General features: G+C 38.1%; 1 protein-coding gene across 1 annotated transcript; it reads right to left on the bottom strand.

Annotated features, from left to right (window-relative positions):
- Positions 1-1,296: 1,296 nt before the first annotated feature.
- On the bottom strand, positions 1,297-4,992 carry LOC110899908 (leucine-rich repeat receptor-like protein kinase TDR). Its single transcript, XM_022146796.2, has 2 exons — positions 2,135-4,992; positions 1,297-1,894 (listed from the first exon to the last, which is right to left on the bottom strand). Exons 1-2 carry the CDS (start codon positions 4,809-4,811, stop codon positions 1,491-1,493), a joined length of 3,081 nt encoding a protein of 1,026 aa, XP_022002488.1. The 5' UTR covers positions 4,812-4,992; the 3' UTR covers positions 1,297-1,490.
- Between the last annotated feature and the right edge of the window lie 14,807 nt (positions 4,993-19,799).

The raw sequence follows: 19,799 nt of genomic DNA, 5'->3' as shown, positions 1-19,799 counted from the left end.
CAGATGTCGTTAAACGACGGGAAGGTATTTGCAGGAGCGGCTGTTGTGGGTTCCATGACTTAGAAGAAACAGGTTTAGCAAAATGACTTGAGTGAATCCGAGGGGATGGCGCCACTGGAGACTCAAAAACCAGTCTGTCCGACTTGGTAGAGTTAAAACTTCAGATGACCAAGCAATGAACCTGCAAGATCACAAGGAAACAACACATCGTTAGCCTCGTCACAGGGAGGGGGGCCTCTCTGTGACCAAGCTCGGGCGTGAGAATAAGTATTTGTGAGGAGAAAGTAGGTCAGGGAGAGAGAGAGAGGAGAGTTTAGGGTGAGAGAATAGCAGTTACCCGTTTTTGGAGGTTTGAGTATGGTATTTATAGTCTTTGGGTGTGTTGATGTGGCAAGTTAGTTAGGGTCGGACCAGTCACTGTCATGGCAGTTATGCTCGTGGGGCCCAGTTTGTTATGGCGTATCACTATATTCGTTCGTTCCGTTTGTGGCTAAGGATCGGTCCGACCTTGTGTATTATAGCTCGGCTTTATGTCTGAAGATGATTCGGTCCGACTAAGGACGTATCCTCATCAATAATAATAATATATATTATAATAAAATGCAATAAGTAATGGAAATGTACGATCATTTGGGTCATCAACTCACATCAAGTATCGATTTAAACCCAAATTAAATCAATGAACACTTAATATAACCTCAAACTTCTTTATTGTCTATATCAGATAACCCTGTTACACACTCTTAACATATCCAAACTCAATGAACTTCAAAATTCATCTAATTTACATTCAATATGCTCAAAATGCGTTGTTGCATTTGAAGTCCAGCGTTCATTATATTCACTTATCAATTATGTGAACGAGCAATATAGGATGTTTTAACTGATATAAATACAATTTAAAAAAAAAACAAACACTTTTTTAGCAAGAAACAAATAATATATCTGAATCCTTGTAGCAAAATTCATCATTTAATCGCATGGTGGCTGCATTAGACAAAAGTATACTTTTCAAAACAGAGAAAAAAATATAATGTTCAAATATGAATAGTAAAATAATAATAGTTTTTATTTAAATTTAAAATCCCAACCTTTAATATACAAAAAAACAAAAAAAAAACAATTTTTTTTGTACAAAAAAAATATAAACAAGTATAGACAAATTAAAAATAACATACGATAAAAGTTGATTTGATTTAACTTTTTGGAAACGTAGATATATGTTCAAACTTTGCTTCCAATTCAGATTTTACTTTTTATTATATACAAATAAACAATAAAAAAGGCAAATCATCATAAAACAAAGCCCATTTTACCTTAAAATACTAGTGCTTCATTCTTTTCTCAGTTTACAATCAGACACAATTTGTTCATTGATAGTCCAAAAATAAAAAGAGAAATAAAACTAAAATTAAAAAAAACAAGGAACACTTCTATAGTCTATACCAATCCCCACCACTTAGAACCAAAAGAAAAGGATCTATTAACATTCAAACAACACTAGACTTTTGTGCCTGAGGTTTTCCACCACTGTTGATAACTAATCTGCCACTACTATCCGGTGACTTCCTCTTGGGTTTAGCTTCAAGCAACATTGTCACTACATCTCTCATAGACGGCCGGTCAGTCGGGTTTCGACTTGTACATAACATTGCGACCTTCAACACGAGCAGCATTTCTTCCCTCACCGAACTACATGAACCACCCGCGTTTTCATCCAACACCTCCTTTGTACCCTCTTTGGTCTTGACCTTTGACCTCACCCAATCAACGATGCTATTTCCGTCCCCGAATTCTGAATCTACCGATCTCTTTCCGCTAAGGAGCTCCATTAACAACACCCCGTAGCTGTATATGTCACTTTTCTCATCGACTTGTAAAGTATAAGCATATTCTGCATAATTTAAATTTAAATGTATTATAAGTTTAGTGTAAAACCAGGGGGTCAAAAGGGTCTGCTAATCTCCAAGTCACCAGAACTCGTAACATTTTTTTAAGAATAACATACGTGTAATATTCTAGGATATGATAATTTACAAATGTTAAATGCATATACATGAAATTGTCCTAACAATGCTCTTAGTGTAATATTCTAGGAATATGATAATTTACAAATGTTAAATGTATACCATACCTGGGGCGATGTAGCCATAGGAACCTGCAATCACTGACATCGACTCGTCGCAATGGATGAGCTTGGCTACCCCAAAGTCAGCCACCCGCGCCTCCATCTCACCATCCAACAGAATGTTGCTAGGTTTCAAATCACGATGAACAACCACTGGATCACAATCGTGGTGGAGGTAGCAAATCCCCTGAGCCACCCCTAACGCGATCTTGTATCTTGTGAACCAATCCCCGACCAAATTGTCACATTTGTTCTTCCCGTGCAACAAATCATCTAAACTGCCATTAGGCATGTACTCATAGAGCAACATAGTACATTCTTTGTTGCTGCAGCATCCTAACAACCTTACTATGTTCCTATGCCTCACATTACCCAATACCTCCACCTCGGCCAACACGCCTTTCCTCCGTCGGATCGTCTCCTTGTTCTTTCCCCGCAGCTTTTTCACCGCTATGATCTCGCCACCTGGCATTTCTGTTTTGTACACGGTTCCTGTAGACCCCGTCCCTATGATCTTACCTGTCATAGATAAACTCTCAACCACATCATCCGCGGTAAAATTTAACCGTTGGAAAGCAGTTAATTTCCACGGCCGCGTCTCCGCTTCTTCCGCCACGAACCCTTTATGATAATTCGCTCGGAAGAACCGAATTCCGGCCACAAGAATAAACAAACCGACGCCAAACGCTGCGGCCATAATCCACATGATTGCACCCGTAGACTTCTTCGACTGAATCCGTTTCACTTCGGGTTCAGCTTCGGCCCCACATGGTTTGTTAATAACTCTACCACAAAGTCCTTCATTTCCGGTGAACGACGACGGATGCAGGCTCGAAAACGCGATCCCCGACGAAGGCACGGGTCCCGTGAGCTGATTATACGAAACATTGAACGCTTCGAGCGTACGACAGTTACCAAAAGTCGAAGGAATGGTACCAGTGAGCAGATTATGCGATAGATCAACTTCGGTTATCGACGGAAGCGATGAAATCTCCATCGGAATAACGCTTGAAATCGAATTATCTCGTAGATTCAACGTAAGTAGCTTCACACAATGATCAATATCCAAAGGTATTCCACCACTCAAATTGTTACCTTCCAGTTCAATTTTGTAAAGCTTTCTACAACTTCCAAATTTCGGAATTCTGCCTTTGATCTTACTAAAACTCGCTGAAAATATCTGTAAACTCGGCGAATTCCATATGTTTTCCGGCAACTCGTCTTCGAATGAATTTTCAGATACATTCAAGTACTCCAGATTAGGAGCATTGGACAAATCAGCCGGAAACGGTCCGGTGAAACTGTTTTTACTCATCTCCATGAACGAGATGTTAGGTAAACTACCAAATCCGAAGGGAATAGACCCGTTTAAACCGTTGTTATGGATACGAAACCGGTACAAAGAAGTGCATTTCGCTAGAGACTGCGGAAGCGGACCCGAAAACTTGTTCGAAAACAGAAGTAATTTCGTTAACGTGTTGCCGAGACAGAGATTCGGAGGGATTGGACCGGAGAGATAGTTTGAAGAAACGTCGAGTCTTTGTAACTTTGAATTCATACCGAGTTTTTGTGGTAACGATCCGGTGAGTGAATTGTTCCAGAGAAACAGATATTCGAGCATCGGAAGCTCGCCTACACCTTCCGGAATGCTTCCGGATAAGTTGTTGTTCATTAGACTTAATCTTTTTATATTTTTGAGCGATGAGATTTCCTCCGGTATGCTACCGGAAAGGCTGTTATCAGACAAATCTAAAATCTCAACGGATTCTAATTTTCCGATATCCGCCGGAATTTCACCGTGAAAATTGTTTTTGAAAATATACAACGTTTGAAGCTTTGTCAGGTTTGTAACACCAATCGGAAATTCTCCGGAAAGATTATTGTTTGACATGTCAAGAAATGACAGATTGGAAAACGAAGCGAACTGAACCGGAACCTCGCCGGAGAATGCGTTGTATCCGATTTCCAAATGCTCTAACGACGTTAACCGGCCTAATGTTGCCGGAATTTGACCAGTGAGAGCGTTACCGGCGAGTTGTAAGAACTTTAACCGCTGGAATCCACCGTAACTGTGAGGAATTTCACCATCGAAATAGCTTCCACCGAGGTTTAAATGTTCGAGATACCTTAACCGAACAAACTCCGTTGGCAATGGGCCTACGAAGCTGTTACTGTAAGCATCAAAGAATGTTAGAAACTTCAGTTTCGAAATTCCCGGAGGAAAACTCGAACTGAAAACGTTATGGTTGATATCGAGAGTTTGAAGAAAAGGTAGTTCGAATATTGCAGTTGGAAAAGGACCAGTGAATTGGTTCCCACTGATGTTTAAAAACCGTAAACCGGTTAAGTATCGGATATTCTTTGGAATTGTTCCGGATACATTTCGGTTAGAGATGTCCAACGAATGAATTTGGCGTGTTCCGGGGTCACACGTGACCCCGGACCACGCACACCAAAACGAGTCCGGGACAGAGACTGGACCAGTCCCTGCCCTGGACTCGGACTGAGACTGTGACACCTCCCATTCATGAAATGAATTTAGAGGGTCTTTCAAAGATGCTTTTAGTGAGAGAAGTGCAACAAGCTCTGACTGAAGAGCAGATGCGGTGGATAAGAATAACATGAAGAAGAAGAAGAACAGGAAAGAAGGCGGCGGAGGAGGGTGGCGGTGAGGGTGGTCCATGATGATTGAAATGGTGGCAGTGAATTGTGGGAGAAAAGGTAGTGGATTTAAGGGAGGGGAGGGTATGAAGTGGTGCTTTTTAGGAGTGGTGAGTGCAGAGGATGTTTCATGATGATTGTGCTGTTGAGTGGGGTTTGTTTGGTGTGAAGAAAGGAGAAGAAGCAGAGGCCACGCTCTTAAACCGGTATGTCTTCTTTCTTTGCTTGCTTATTATCACTTACTTCTGTTCATTCACACCTTGCTTTTTCCCTCTTACTTTTTCTTTTGAATTTTATTTTTATTTTTTTCTTTTTCTTTTTCACTCACATGAACCAACCAGTATATATAAGATTTTATATATGATAAGCATGTATTAACTTGATTTTTTTATTTAGTGTAAAATAAATACATTTGTATTTTTTATTTAGTGTAAAATAAATACATTTGTATCTTTTTATGAAACTAATTAATCAGTTATATAATTCCGTACCCTACTTTTTCTTTATGTTTTTACTAGAAGCACGTTCGTTTCAAAATCAATAATTATCTTGAGAAGTAAATGAATCGTATAATGAAATTGTAACTTTTGTTTTAAGTGTGATATATTATTATACATGTCGGTTAGATATTTGTCAACGTCGCGATCTTTTTCGCTCTCACTAGATTATTATTATTGCGCTATGTATAACAATATTATATGATTTCCATAGTTGTTAACATAATATTGTTTCTGAATATAATAAGTTTCTCTTTGATATTTCAGCAAAACATTGATTTAAAAATTATTCTATATAATATATTAAAGATTTGTTACATTTGTGTATATATGCCAGAAGGATAAAAAGTTTAAGCATATAATTTTGTTGTTGACTTTTTGTTAACAGGGAATTGAGGAGTTGGATGACCGAAAGTTGCATGCAAACTGCAAAAAAGAAGGAAGGTAAGAAGAGAAAACATGTGATGGAATATGGAAATATGAAATGAAATGCAACCGTCTCGTAATTTATGTTACTTTTTAAATACGTTTATATTTATATCATATTCTAAGATTTTGTCTTTAACTTGCCATATATTCCGCCGTATAAAATCATTCCTTTTGTACCTTTAACTAGTTTTTTCCTCGTCCGTGTTGTGAGACACTAAGCCGAATATTCCTCTCTTGTAATATGTACATCTGTGTTTCAGTTACTTGTACAAATTACTCATAACACGATCTCAAAAAAAAAAAAAAGTTATATCAAGTCAAACAATTAAAACAAAACACTACCATACTTTTACTAAAGAAAAATTAAAACGATGAAAAAACTACCGCTTGACACAAATAAAAATTACACCAAGCCAACCAATTAAAACAAAATACCACCATAGTTTTATCAAAAAAAAAAAAAACCTAAAACGATGGCATGTCTGTAATTTTACACCGAGGCAAAATCGTAATTTGACAGAGAAAAATATGGCAAAACTATATTTTTAGCTGAGAGAAAAATCGTAATTTGACTGAGAGGGGAAAAAACAAAAACAATGAGAAAACTGTAAATTTAAACATGCAAAATCATAATTTGGCTTGACCAAAGGGGCCTAACACAATTCCCCTGCATGTGTTTTGTAACTAAAAAACGATGACATGTCTGTAATTTTACACCAGAGTAAAATCGTAATTTGACATAGAAAAAAATGGCAAAACTATTTTTTTTAGTTGAGGGCAAAATTGTAATTTGGCTAGGAGGGGGAAAAGACAAAACCAATGACAAAATTGTAAATTTAAATGAGACAAAATCATAATTTGACTGAACCATTGGGTTGTCTGGCACTATTCCCCTACACGTGTTCTGTATTTATATAAAATTAGTTGTTTTTTTCTTTTTTTGAAAAATTAAACTTCTTCACTGAAACACATACTGTAATACGTTACATACGTATTTTTTTCTTTTCTAAATTGAGCTAAACATAAACTTAGAAGATGTTATACTTTTTTTTTTCTTTTTCTATTTATCATCGTCATCATGCTGTGTCTTTTTAACTTAAATGCTTTATAATTTTTATTTAAAAGTATGATTTTTAGTGAAGTTCTCAAAATAAGAAAACGATGAAATATAAATACCCAAATCATACAAAACGTACAAATAAGATGAAAAGATAAAAAAGATATGATTACATTTTCGTAACTATTTACTCGTAGAGTAATTATCAAAATTATCCTATAAATAATCTTGTTGGGTAATTTTGTAAATGATCTTTTAGAGTAATTTTGTAGAGTATTATGATTACTCCACAAATGATCTTGCAAGGTAATTTTGTTCTCGTATGGTAATTTTGATTTTGTATGGTAATTTTGTAAGGTATCATGATTACTCTACAAATGATCTTGTAGAGTAATTTTGATCTTCTGGGTTAATTTTGAATTGTATGTTATTTGATAAAACTGTAGAGTAGTTTTGATAATTAGGGTGTAAGGGGTGCTCACCTAAGAGGTGAGTCCCCTCTCTTACGCCCAACCAATCAATCAGTGCCACGTCAACTCCCCTCTTAAACTCCCCTAACACCCCATTTTGATGGCGGCACTCCCCTCTTAGGGGAGTTGGGTTTTTTTTTTTTTTTTTTTTTTTTTTTTTTGTAAAATTATGCATGATTACAAATTTAAAAAATATTAATAAAAATAAAAATTAAATAAAAGACATTTCATTAAATTAAAAAAAAATACATTCAAACTAGAAAAAAAATACATTCAAACTAGAAAAATATAAAAACAAGAAGTGGGTGTGGTTTGAGAGTATAAAAAATAAGAAGTGGGTGTGGTTTGAGAGTATAAAAAAATAGTGAAGTGGGTGTGGTTATTTATATTTATATTTGTTTAAAAAGTGAATTTTTTTTTAAAGTCGACCGTTTAAACGGCCGTTCATCAATATGCGTGCCATTTCAAAGCGGTGAACAAGTGCCGCAACCACCCCCCGATTCGGGTCCCCGCACCGTTGGCGGCGGTGTTCCCGATCGGTGGATGTGGTCACCGATGAGGTCCCCGCTGTACGCCCCGGACACCCTTACTCTATAAGATTATTTTACAACATTATCAAAAAGATCAAAATTACCTTACAAGATTATTTGTAAAGTAATTTTGATAATTACCATACGAGTAAATAATTACGTAAATGTCACCACGTTTTTTTAACCTTTTCTTGTTTTTCTTACGTTTTGTATGATAAGACTCTTTGTAAGTAAATTTAACTCAAAATAAACTCGTATTTTACGTGTTAGTGTCATTATAATAATTAAAAAATATATCATGATATCCACCACCATAGTACCTTTTCAAAAAATTAAAAAAATTACAAAAAAGTTGCAACTCCGCTTGTTACGCTATAACTTGCATCTTCACTTGTTATGCCATCCATATTTATTATAAATCGTTATGCTATCCATATTTATTATAAATCATGGTTCAACATTCATGGAGCATGAAAAAGACTCAGCAATATTGGTCTTAATTAAAAAAATTATACCCATCTTTATTATTTTCAACCTCTTGGTTAAATAAGTTATAACCATCTTTATTATTTTATACATCTTGGTTAACTAAGTTATACTCATCCTAATTACGAATAAATTTATAATATTGCAACTATTAATCTTTGAAAGGCACATGGAAATTTGCTTCAAATCGTCATCAAAAGAAATGTTGCTGACCGTGTGTATTTATCATGATATCCTATGAATTTTATACTTAAGTATAAAATTTACAAGAGTCCATTTAAAATTTGCCGTTCAAAAAAATAAAAAAAAATAAAAAAATACAAGAGTCCATTTAAATATTAGAAAAAAAATGGTAATTGTGATCTAATCACATGTAATGGCAAATCGTCATCGAAAGAAATGTTGCTAACCGTGTATATTTATCATGATATCCTATGAATAAATAAAATACTCCACACAATGTGTTGATGTGTATTTCTAATAATCCAAGTTTAAAATATACAAAAGACCTTTGAAATATTAGAAAAAAAAAATTGGTAATTGTAATCTAATCACATGTAATGGTAAGTAGCAAGTTTGTCAAACACATGAAATGGGTGCAAAATTGTGATAGTATAAGTAGGTGTCATAAGAACATGTATAGTGGAAGGGTGAAATAATGTCTTCACTCTAGGGTATTTTACGTTATGTGGCGGTCCAGTCAGTAGAGGGGCGTTATTAGGCGTTTTCTAAAATGGGTGTAGTAGGGATGGGGCATTATTGGGGCATTAGATAAAATAAAGAAAAAAAACCTAAAAGATCTTATTGGACAAGGAGGTGAAAGATGAAAGATGATTGGAAGATGAAAGTGGGGGAAGGCGTTTTTAAAACAACGCCAAATGGGCTTTTTTTTTTTTTTTTAAATAACGCCCTATGTAATGGGGCATGGGCGTTTCCGGGTGTTTTTTTAAAAAAAAAAAACGCCCCACTACACATGGTCTAAGGGAGTAGCATATAAGGGCACGGGCTCGGTTGAATCCATACTAATTTTTTTTAGTGTTTATATAGGTGTATTTTGACATCGCGTCTGTAGAAAATTCGCCATTGAATCCGTAGAATCCTTTAAATCGAACCCTGGAAAATTTTCAAAGCCATAGGAAAAAAATTCTAGCTACGCCCCTGAGTGTCACCAAGGGCATAGCTACATAAAAGGGTACTGGTTCAGCCGAATCCATACCAAAACTTTTTTAGTGTTTATATAGGTGTATTTTGACACCGCACCTATAGAAATTTTGCTATCAAACCCGTAGAATCCTTTAAATCGAACCCTGGGAAATTTCCAAAGCCGTAGGAAAAAATTTTCTGGATACGCGCCCCCGGGTGTCACCAAGGACGTAGCTACATAAAGGGTATTGATTCAGCCGAATCCGTATCAAAATAAATTTAGTGTTTATATAGGTGTATTTTGATATCGCATTTATAGAAATTTTGCCATCGAAACCATAGAATCATTTAAATCGAACCCTGTAAAATTTTTGAACCCGTGGGTAATTTTTTGCACTTATAGAAATTCAGCCGAATCTGTACCAAAATAAATGTATAAACTAAAAATCTAAATAAAACTGAGTGAACTAAATGCTTATTATGATAAAGGTACTTGAGATGAATCACTCCTACAAACTCAAAATGGGAACTGCAATTAAGTAATAGTTTCATTATCTGATACTCTTAATGATTATGGTTGCAAAAGTTGCTACTCACTTCCTCTTTGAAGTTGAGAGTACTCAGGAAGTACTAGGCCAAAGCGAAAAGTACGCGGGGAGTATTCGGCCTAAACGAAGAGTACTCGGACTTTGGCAGCCTACCTTGTAGCGGTTACTCGGGGAGTACTCGGCATCCGTGACCTTGTTTTAGAACAGTGATAAGCACCAAAGGGGTAATGCTTTAGCGGTAACTAGATAACTTTCTTTCTGGGGGAGGTCGTCAGTTCGAGTCTTGTTCGTGACAAAACGTCATGCGCAAATCAAAGGTTTTACCATAGTGGGCCATCGAGTTTTCCTTGGAATTGGTGACGGACCGGATAACTAACGTTGTCTGCGATGGCGGGCGTGGGTGGCTTTTTGCCTACGGGTGCACTGTCACACCCCCAAAATCCCACCTGCGGAGTACTACCGCTTGGAGGCGTGACTGACCAGGATCCAGCCACCAATCATACTGAACAAGCATATAAACAGTTATAAAAGTTTAACCAATACGATTGGTGTTTCAAAACAAACAAGTTAAGTTGCAAGCGGAAGCGTGAGTTTAAAGTTATAACATAAGTTCAAATGTTTTCAAATAGAACGTGGCACGCAGCAGTCTGTGTCCCACAACGACTCTCCTCCATGCAAGCTCCAGCAGAGTACCTATGGTCCTGCAAAGCATGTAGTAACGAGTCAACAACTAGTTGAGTGAGTTCACAGTTGGGTGTTCGTTTTAGTTGTTTCGAAAACAGTTTCCTTTAACTGGCATCCTGCCGTGGGGGTTACCCCATAGTTTAAAACGTGACATGTTCATTCCCAGTTACTCTGGCATTCCAGCCGTGGGGGCTACCCCATGATAGTTATCAGGCATTTCGGCCGTGGGGGCTACCCCATTCGTACACTAGACTCGTTACCATATCGACTGCTGACTGTAGTCATGTTTATGTGCCCTGAAAACATCAATGTCTATCATCATTGACGTGCCCCAGATCCATTAGTTCACGCCCGTCCTCTGCGGCACGGTGTGAGGTTTGTCAGACCTAAATGGCGCTATCTAACTAATGACCCGCTCGCCATTGGCCCGGCGATTAAGTCGATACAAAAAGGAGGGACTTCGTGATAGAGTTTTAGTCTAGTACGAGTTATCCGTCCATCCGGACGAGGAATCACATTCCTGAACCATAGCCGTCCTACCCAAGGAGGACGAGGAACCCACGTTCCTTAACCCCGTTCCCAACCCAGGGAATCCCATGCTTTGTAAAGGGTGTGAACTCACCTTGGTTTGCTCGGTAGTAACACAGAAAGGTCAATCAATTTGCAGGTAATCAAATAGGTCCTATCACAGATATTTTTCGTATCAGATTCAAGCCAGCAGTGCACGTATGTTCAACACGTATTGTACACAGGTAATAATCATGGCAACACGTTTAACATTAACAGTTCGCAGTTAACAGTCAAACACAACCCAAAGTCTAAGTGTGAAGCCCTAACAGTTGGGCTCATGATAACAGGCCCAAACAACACGTCAACAGTAACACAGAAGTCCATAAGTCCGGCCCACTAACTTAGGCCCATAACTAAGCAAGCCCACTAAGGGGTCTCGAGTCGCAACCGGACTCGCAAACGTGGTTTCGAGTTGTGCTGTTATGTTGGTCATGGGTGGTTGCGAGTCGCAACCGTGGTCTCGGCTGATCATGCTAAGGTTTCGAGTCGCAACCTGTGTCGTAACTATGGTCTCGGTTCATCATGCTGTGGTTGCGAGTCGCAACAGGACTCGTAACCTCTGTCGCAACTGGCGGTCTCGACTTGTAATGTTGTGGTTGCGAGTCGCAACCAGGGGTTTCGACTCCCCAACAGTTGCTGATTCTGCACAGTTGTACTATCCAATAACATTCCAATTGCATGCACCCTATTTGTGTACTATCCACTTAAACATGTTTTCTTGTCTAAACATTCATGAATTCAGATCAAACAAGCAGGATTTCAAATATTTAACCCACATTCAAAGCATATTCAACAAGTTCTTCATGTTCTTCAAACATTCAAGCATATTCATAACATATTCAACCTTTGTTCAAGCATATTATGCATTCTTCCTAATTATACACGAACAACTATCAAACACTTGGACTTAATACCACAATCCGGTTCTATACTTAACCGATAATATGACAAACATATACCGATTTCATGCTCAACAAGACTAGTGATTCGATCTTCACTTAAACACCAAGCACTATCCATCCGAAATCAAGCATATTAACCGGTTATCTCATTGTACACATTAGAATCATCATATACATCAAGAACATCATGTAAACACTAATATCCAAACACAATAAACATCATCCTTTGTTCAACAAGTAGTTATTTCCTTTCAAGTAACATTTTTATCATAAACAATCATTTCTTGTGCAACAACTTAGCAAACAACCCTAATGTCATAATCATCAATCCAAGCACAAACACAATAAGAATCACTAACCGGTTAAGAGGTAGGAAAGGTGAACTCCAAGTGTCGATTTCCAAGCTTGAGCCGAAATCCTAGTGCTAACCGATTGGGTCCGAAAATGATGTGTGTTTGTGTTCTTAGGGTTTTAGTGAGAGGGAAAGTATGAGAGTGTGGGTGTGTGTAGTCCAAGGAAATGGTGAGTGTGGTCATGAGTGTAGTATTTATACTAGTTCTTCATGATCCACCCAAAAGGGCTTACCAAAACCGGTTAGAGGAGGTCACGGCCCAAAGGCCCAAATCGGTCACTATTCACTCGAGACCTCATGGTCTCGAGTCGGGTCCTTGTCGTCTCGAGTTGGGTTCTCGGTTCACGTAATATACATACATATATACCATACGTACAAGCAAGCACATAGTCACATAAAATGATCACTTATGTTATTACATTAACAAGTTACTAGTCACGAAATGTTTCAAGCAAGTTACATCGAGATACAAGAAAGGTTCTAAATTTCGAGTTGTCACATGCACCCTGGTGACCGGGCTTCGTTGGACGTTAAAAAAACAAAGTGACTCATAATTGTCATGTTGCAAAGTAACTCGAAAATACAAATTAATCTATGTAACTATCAATTATGAATCTCCATTTAGTTGCATTAAGGGGCTGTTTGTTTACCTCTTAATGAGCCTCTTAATGGTTAGACCTCTTACTGGTTCAGCACTTAATGGTTCAGACTGTTTGTTTCATGAGCAGATGTTTGAATGGTTCAGACATTTGCCCCTGAATGGTTAAACATTATACAGAGTCTGAATGGTTAAGACCTTTAATCTGAATTGGTTAGACATTTGCCTCTGAACGGTTAAGCATTATACAGGCCCTTAATGGTTCAGACCTCTTACTGGTTTAGCACTTAATGGTTTAGATCTCTTACTGGTTCAGCATTTAACCATTCAGATGTTGCCAATTAGTCCCTAACTCTTACCTTACCTCCGACTATTGGAAAACCAACTAAGAGTACTCATGTTGTTAGTCCCCTTTGATTAGTAAACTCGATACACTTTATTATCATGAGCTAAATGTTCGAAGGTTGTTTTGATAGGGTTTGTACTTGAACGCTGGGTTTATTGGCTAGTTCGGGACTTCATCAGGGACGAATGCACAGGGACGAATGCACCATTGGTCTAGAGTTGCCCAACCATGCCTATTTGACGAATGCACCACTAGCCGAGAGTTGTTGATTTCCCGATGAGTCCAAGTCAAGACAAAACCAGCGGCTCTTGTAGATAGTGGGATGAATCGGTTTATCCTCATGCACCGGGGATGCCATACGGGGCATAGAGGATAATCTCGTGACAAGTGGTATCAAAGCATGTCGATCATCGAATACATTGGAAGGTGACCTATCCCATATGTGTTTAAATCAAATGAGTATGGTTACGCAATGGTGGTGGGAGTAGATCGAATGGGGAATGCTTCAACGATGGTATTTGTAAGCAAGTCATGAATGACGAGCATGCACGAGGGCGTGAATGAAATGGTGGTAGGAGAGATCGAATGGGGAATGCTTGGGTTCACTGTCTAGTTCGGGACTTCATCTAGGACGGCCTCAACGGATTGTAAAATATGTGTGCCTAGTTGTTTGTATCTGACGAACGCACCGCTGGTCGAGAGTTGTTGTCATTTTCTTGATGAGCCCAAGGTAGGACGCAACTAGTGACCCTTATCAAGAGAGAGATGGATTCGCTTATCTCCGGACTTCGAAAGGTAACCTCGTGCCATTACGCTCTAACAAATTAATCTCGAGCACTCTCGGGGCATCCACTGGACCAAACGGAGTACTCCGAGAGTAACCGAGTCCACCACCAATTCCGGGAAAAACCCGATAACCCATCAGTCTGTAGGCACGACGGTGGAATTACCAGTAAAACTCGTTTGGCTCAAGGATCGGACCCAGGTTTGCCTGTGTCTCCTATTATTGCTCACCAGTGTCTCACTCTGCACCAAATGAGAGTCGAACCTGCATCCCTTAAGAGAAATACAAAGCTTTCACCACTTGATATAAAGATCATTGACGAGTGTTAGAGTTATTGTATATTGCATTACAATTCTTCTTTGATTAATATCCAGTTCTTTGATTCAACTTAGGCGGTCCGCATGATCCAAATCTAGGTGGTTTGTATTTGTCATAATATAGCATTATTTTTTATAACAAATCACCATAAATTAGTACTAAGTGGTTAATATCCGGTAACGATGTTAAGTCGTATAAATGTAACTCGCATCAATAACACTAATTGAATACGTACTTCTATACAAATTGAATGATCGAGAGTTATATAGTCGAGAACACCCATCTCGTAACATATCACAGATTATCTTGAAAAACATATTTTAGAAGAAAAAAATGTATCAAATCAATAATCTTGACTATGAAACATAAACTATTTACACATATTCTTACGTGAAGATCATATATATGTTTCCTAATGAATCATATATTAAATCAGTTATTCAAATCTTGGAAGACAAAAGAATCAAATGTTAACGAAATTTTCGGTGTATTCATACCTACTATAAAGTGTAAAGATCAAATACAACTGAGTCTTAACGTATAAAATACTCTTAACGTAAGAATTGAAGAAGAGAATTTTTTTGAGTTTTATTTACTACTATTTAAGAATGATATTTAATTGTAGAATGTAAAAAAAATCGTGATTTTATAGTAGTAGAGTAATTATAATTATCCTAATAGTGTAAAATCAGGATTTGTTTTTGAATTCTGGAACTAAAATACATGCTTAATAAGATATGAAAAAAATTTAAAAATTCCTCCTTCATTTCTCACGTTAAGGGTATTTGGTATGTTGAACACCTATAGGTTAAATGCTACTTTAAGATACTTATGTCTTCTTAAAACATCCATCACATTTGCAATATTAAGCCATAAAAAATCATCAAGTGGAAGATGAAACTATAACAATCCTTCTAAAATATTTCCGACATCCTTAAAATATTTATAACATCCCTATACGCTTTTAAAATGTACCCCGTATACGAAAACCGGTCCCGAATATCTTTAATTTGATAAAATTGAAAAAAAAAACAAAAGTATCGCTCGCGGGCCGCGAAGACTCGTTCTTCATCTTACGCGGGCCGCGACAGCTATTCACCAGGGCGCAGCCCGGTGCAGCCACGTGTCTCGCCATCCATGGAACCTACCCCATGACCAGGCCAAGCTAGGCCCTACTGTGCCTACGTTGCGGGGTGCGAAAGCCCCCTTGTATATCCTCCGCGGGCCGCGAGGGAGCCGAGATCAGCTCCTATAAATTGGGAGCATCGGCCTTCAGTTTCCGTCGCTCTTTCACACGAATTCTCTCTCAAATTTCTGTAGTGTAGACACTATAATCGGGTATTATACCCACTAAAATAGCAAAGCTTTGCCTCGTTATAAGTATTTTAACCCCCGGTTACGTATTAGATACGCTGCCCGATTGATCTAGTGCTCCGTAACGGCTGTTAAGGCTCTGCCCGACGTAGTCGTTGGAGTTCTGTCTTAGAGAGGGTATAACTAATGTAAATATTGGGTTATTATACTAACGCGTGTGCATTGTTTAATTAATAGATTATAACCCGGAAAATCACAGGAAAAACCCTAAAGTTGCAATGTGAGTAATCTTCTTTTCTGTAAACCTTTTTGCAAACTGTTTTTACAAAACCTTAAATATTTTACAATGTGATTAACAGTGATTGAGTCTTTATAATTCTTTAATTACTGTCGGTATGTTGGGGTTTTGTATACAAAATGTGGAATACGTTACCATTGGACAACGAGATAGCCAATGTGTAATATGACCCACCAGTCAGGATTGACAGTCCTGAATGAGTAATTGTGTAGATGTAAACATTGTAATCGCTCTCAATACTGTTAAATGATAAAACTCTTCTTGATTAAATTGAGATTCACTCACCAGTATTTCCTACTGACAAAATGTTTTTAAACGCGTTTCAGGTAACAAAATGTGAAAGCCAAATAGAAGCCAGCTGGACAGCACTGAAGGCTTGGAAAAGTGGCTATAAAAGTTACCTAAATAAAGAAGATGTTTTTATTTAATAAAATAGGGTTTACCCCTATAAAATGTTTGTAATGGAAACTTGGGAATTTCCCATGTGTTTAATATTATAAAAATGTGGTATTTAACTCTGATAACATATTTCCTAACTACGTTCCGGATGAAATTTCCGCTGCCAATTAATGATAAACACCGATACCACTGATACTGGCCGCGACCGCCTGTTCCCGGGTAATTAGGGGACGAGGGTTGCGACAGAAACGCCAGAAAAATGCAATAATCAACCAACAACAACACATCGTGGCTTGTTTGCCAGCGTTTATCCAATACGAGTAAATAAAATTAACATGCTATATTATTATCAAATATTTAAATGACATCGTATATGTTTTGGTTAAAAATCTGTTTAAGGATAATGTAATCAAAGTTATTTGTGAGGTAGAGTGCTTGAATGAATGAACAAATAATATACGATAAATAAAGCTAATGCACGATGATTTATACGAGGAAAAGCCATTGATCACTAGTAGATCGCCGGCACAAAAATCTCGGGTGGTGAAAACTATCAACCACCAACTATATTAAACACTGAAAATGATTACAACCCCGGATGTTGATCAAGTGTGGTACAACGATTGTATGACTGCTAAGAGTGTTTGAATGTAAGCTTTTTGCTTGTAGTCTGTGTATGCGAATTTGAGATTGTTCCTAATAACACTTGATCGACTCCTTTAAAAATAAAGATAATAAAAAATGCGAAAATCATGCTAGTTTACGTTCACTTCCCATGACCGTTGTGGAATAAACACGTGCATCCCCCATAACGAATTCTTAGCGAGATTGCAGCTTTGACTCAGTCCACCACGTTGCTATCCTGCATATAAACATAAGAAAATATTGAGAACAATTGTTAGAAACTATAAGAACTAATAAGGATCCTTGATCCATTGAGACTCTGCCCTATCCGCTAAGGACAACTTATCCATATGACGCCTCAGAATATGAGATTAATCATAATTAAAATCTAGTCCCTAACAGTATATTTCTATATGATAAAGCATACATGAAAGTTGACTATCAAGATTTTATAGAATTAGTGGTTAGTCACTTGCACATGACACCTGCAGGTATATTTCATACTTTTGCATAACTTTCTTACCTTAGATTTGGTATAGCCTTCTTACCTTAGCCGCTAGGCGGGCATAGCTAATGAACCTTAACAAAACTCATTAATTTTTTTTTATCGTGGGCCTGAGTAACTTACACACCATTTAATATATACTTATGTTCACTATAGGACTTGAATCCTCAACCTCATACGAGGGAACATATTTCTATTACACCTTGATATTGCTAAACTACAAATCTTTTAGTTCTTCCCGTTTAATTGCATTCATAAATTATTATAACTTTAATCAATATATTTTTAGTGATTTTTTCTTATATTTTATAATGTGTGATATGTAATTGTTTCATGATTTCTTCGTTTCTTATAATACTAATTACATATGTAATAAAATGTAACACCCCAAAACCCGAATGTTTATATTGTTGTATGTTCCTATAGGACATATCATGAAATAAGTAACTAGGCTATTAACCTAGTTGAAGAAACACGGTTTCACCGCCAAGATGATTAGACCGCTTTCTCTCAGGGGGTGAAGAATCACTCCTTGTTCTTCCTCTTGAACCTAGATCTGCAATGGAGAAGAGAAGAAAGTGGAGCTGTAGAGATTGCCGGTAGGAGAAGATTCCCCTGTTTCCAGCTACAAAAAGTGTGGCGGCTCCATATCCTCTGCCCTAATAATGAGGTGAACACCTCTTTATATAGGGGATATGGGCCTCCCCTAACCTTAATGGGCCAAGCCCAGTTAGGGGTTATCTCTACAAGCCCCAGCCCAAAGTAGTGTAAACTACATCGCGTTGGGCCTCGTGGTTGGGTTAGTAAGCAACCATGATAAATAATTAATATAAAAGCAACAAGTAACGGCAGTCCGACCGCTCGGGTCGGGTTTAGTACCGTACCCCATCAAGTCCCCCAGTCTAGTGCTGCTCCCGTGTGCAAGCGTGGTAGGAGCAGTGTTGCAGAAATCAGCCTAGGCGACCGATTAATCGGCGCCTAGGCGCTAGGCGGCCACTTACTGCCTAATTTTGAGCTAGTCAGTCAATTAATCGGCCATGGTCAAAGTCGGTCCTAGGCGGTTAAAAATCGGATTAATCGGACTATATTAATCGGTCAAAATCGGTCCTAGGTGGTCAAAATTGGTCAAAATCGGTCAAAATCAGTCAAAATCGAATCATACTATCTGAAAATTGCAGTATTTATGTGAATTTTGAAGTATTATTTTTTTATTATTGGGTATATATATATAATTTTGAAAAAAATACATATAAAAATCCCATTCTGATTAATCCCGATTAATCCCTAGGCGGTACCTCATCGCCCGACTAGCGCCTAGCGCCTTCTACAACATTGGGTAGGAGTACTAGACTTGTTAGGAGTGCTCGAAAGTAAAGATTGAGTTTTAGGCTTACCTGTCGCTCGGGTGCGGGAAAGTTGTTGGCCATGTTTGTTACGTCTGTCTTTCGATGTGAGTAGAGACAATGGAGCGGTGAATATTACATGATACTGGTTGGGCAAACCTGGCGCATGCTGATTGGTTGCAGGCAGTTGCTTTTTGTACTGGCGCATTACCATGAGCTTGTCCTGGTTGCGCATACGTGGTTAGGTCTTGTGCACGAGTCTTGGAATTGGCTGAGTTTTTGACGGTTGAGTGTGGTTAGGGCCCAACGTGTGTATGACTGATGTAGCATTTGGGATCCTACCCTTTCAGGTCCCCCTAGTCCAGTGTTGCTCCCACGCACGGATGGCAAGTGGGTGGAATTCTGGACTAGATGAGTGTCTTCTCTTCGGATGATTTTTGAGTGTGGCCCAGCTTTAGCAGTACGCACACAGTCGTGTAGCTACTCTAAAATATTCACCTTTAGGTGACTTCGCATGGTGCGCGTGTCTTAGGCCATGAAGCATACATATACATATAGTTTTTGAATCCGTGTAAATTGTTGTCTACAATATTTGCACGTGTTGATCCACTTTGAGGAGGTTATCGCGAATGAGAATTGGCATAAAGTTGCGTCAGGATAATGAAGTGGAAACCCGAGCCTGCGCTGATCCTTCGGTTTGCCACAACAACGATGTGGCATAAAGCATGGAGATGTGGCTTGTCTTGAAGATTGTAGGTGTAGGCGAAACTTTATTTAAGCCAATGTGTTTTTGCGTATACCCAAAGTGGTGCG

This window comes from Helianthus annuus, chromosome 8 (assembly GCF_002127325.2).
Source record: "Helianthus annuus cultivar XRQ/B chromosome 8, HanXRQr2.0-SUNRISE, whole genome shotgun sequence".
In the NCBI taxonomy this organism is placed as follows: Eukaryota; Viridiplantae; Streptophyta; class Magnoliopsida; order Asterales; family Asteraceae; genus Helianthus; species Helianthus annuus.
The sequence above is the reverse complement of the archived record's forward strand: the minus strand, read 5'-3'. Positions and strand labels throughout refer to the sequence as shown.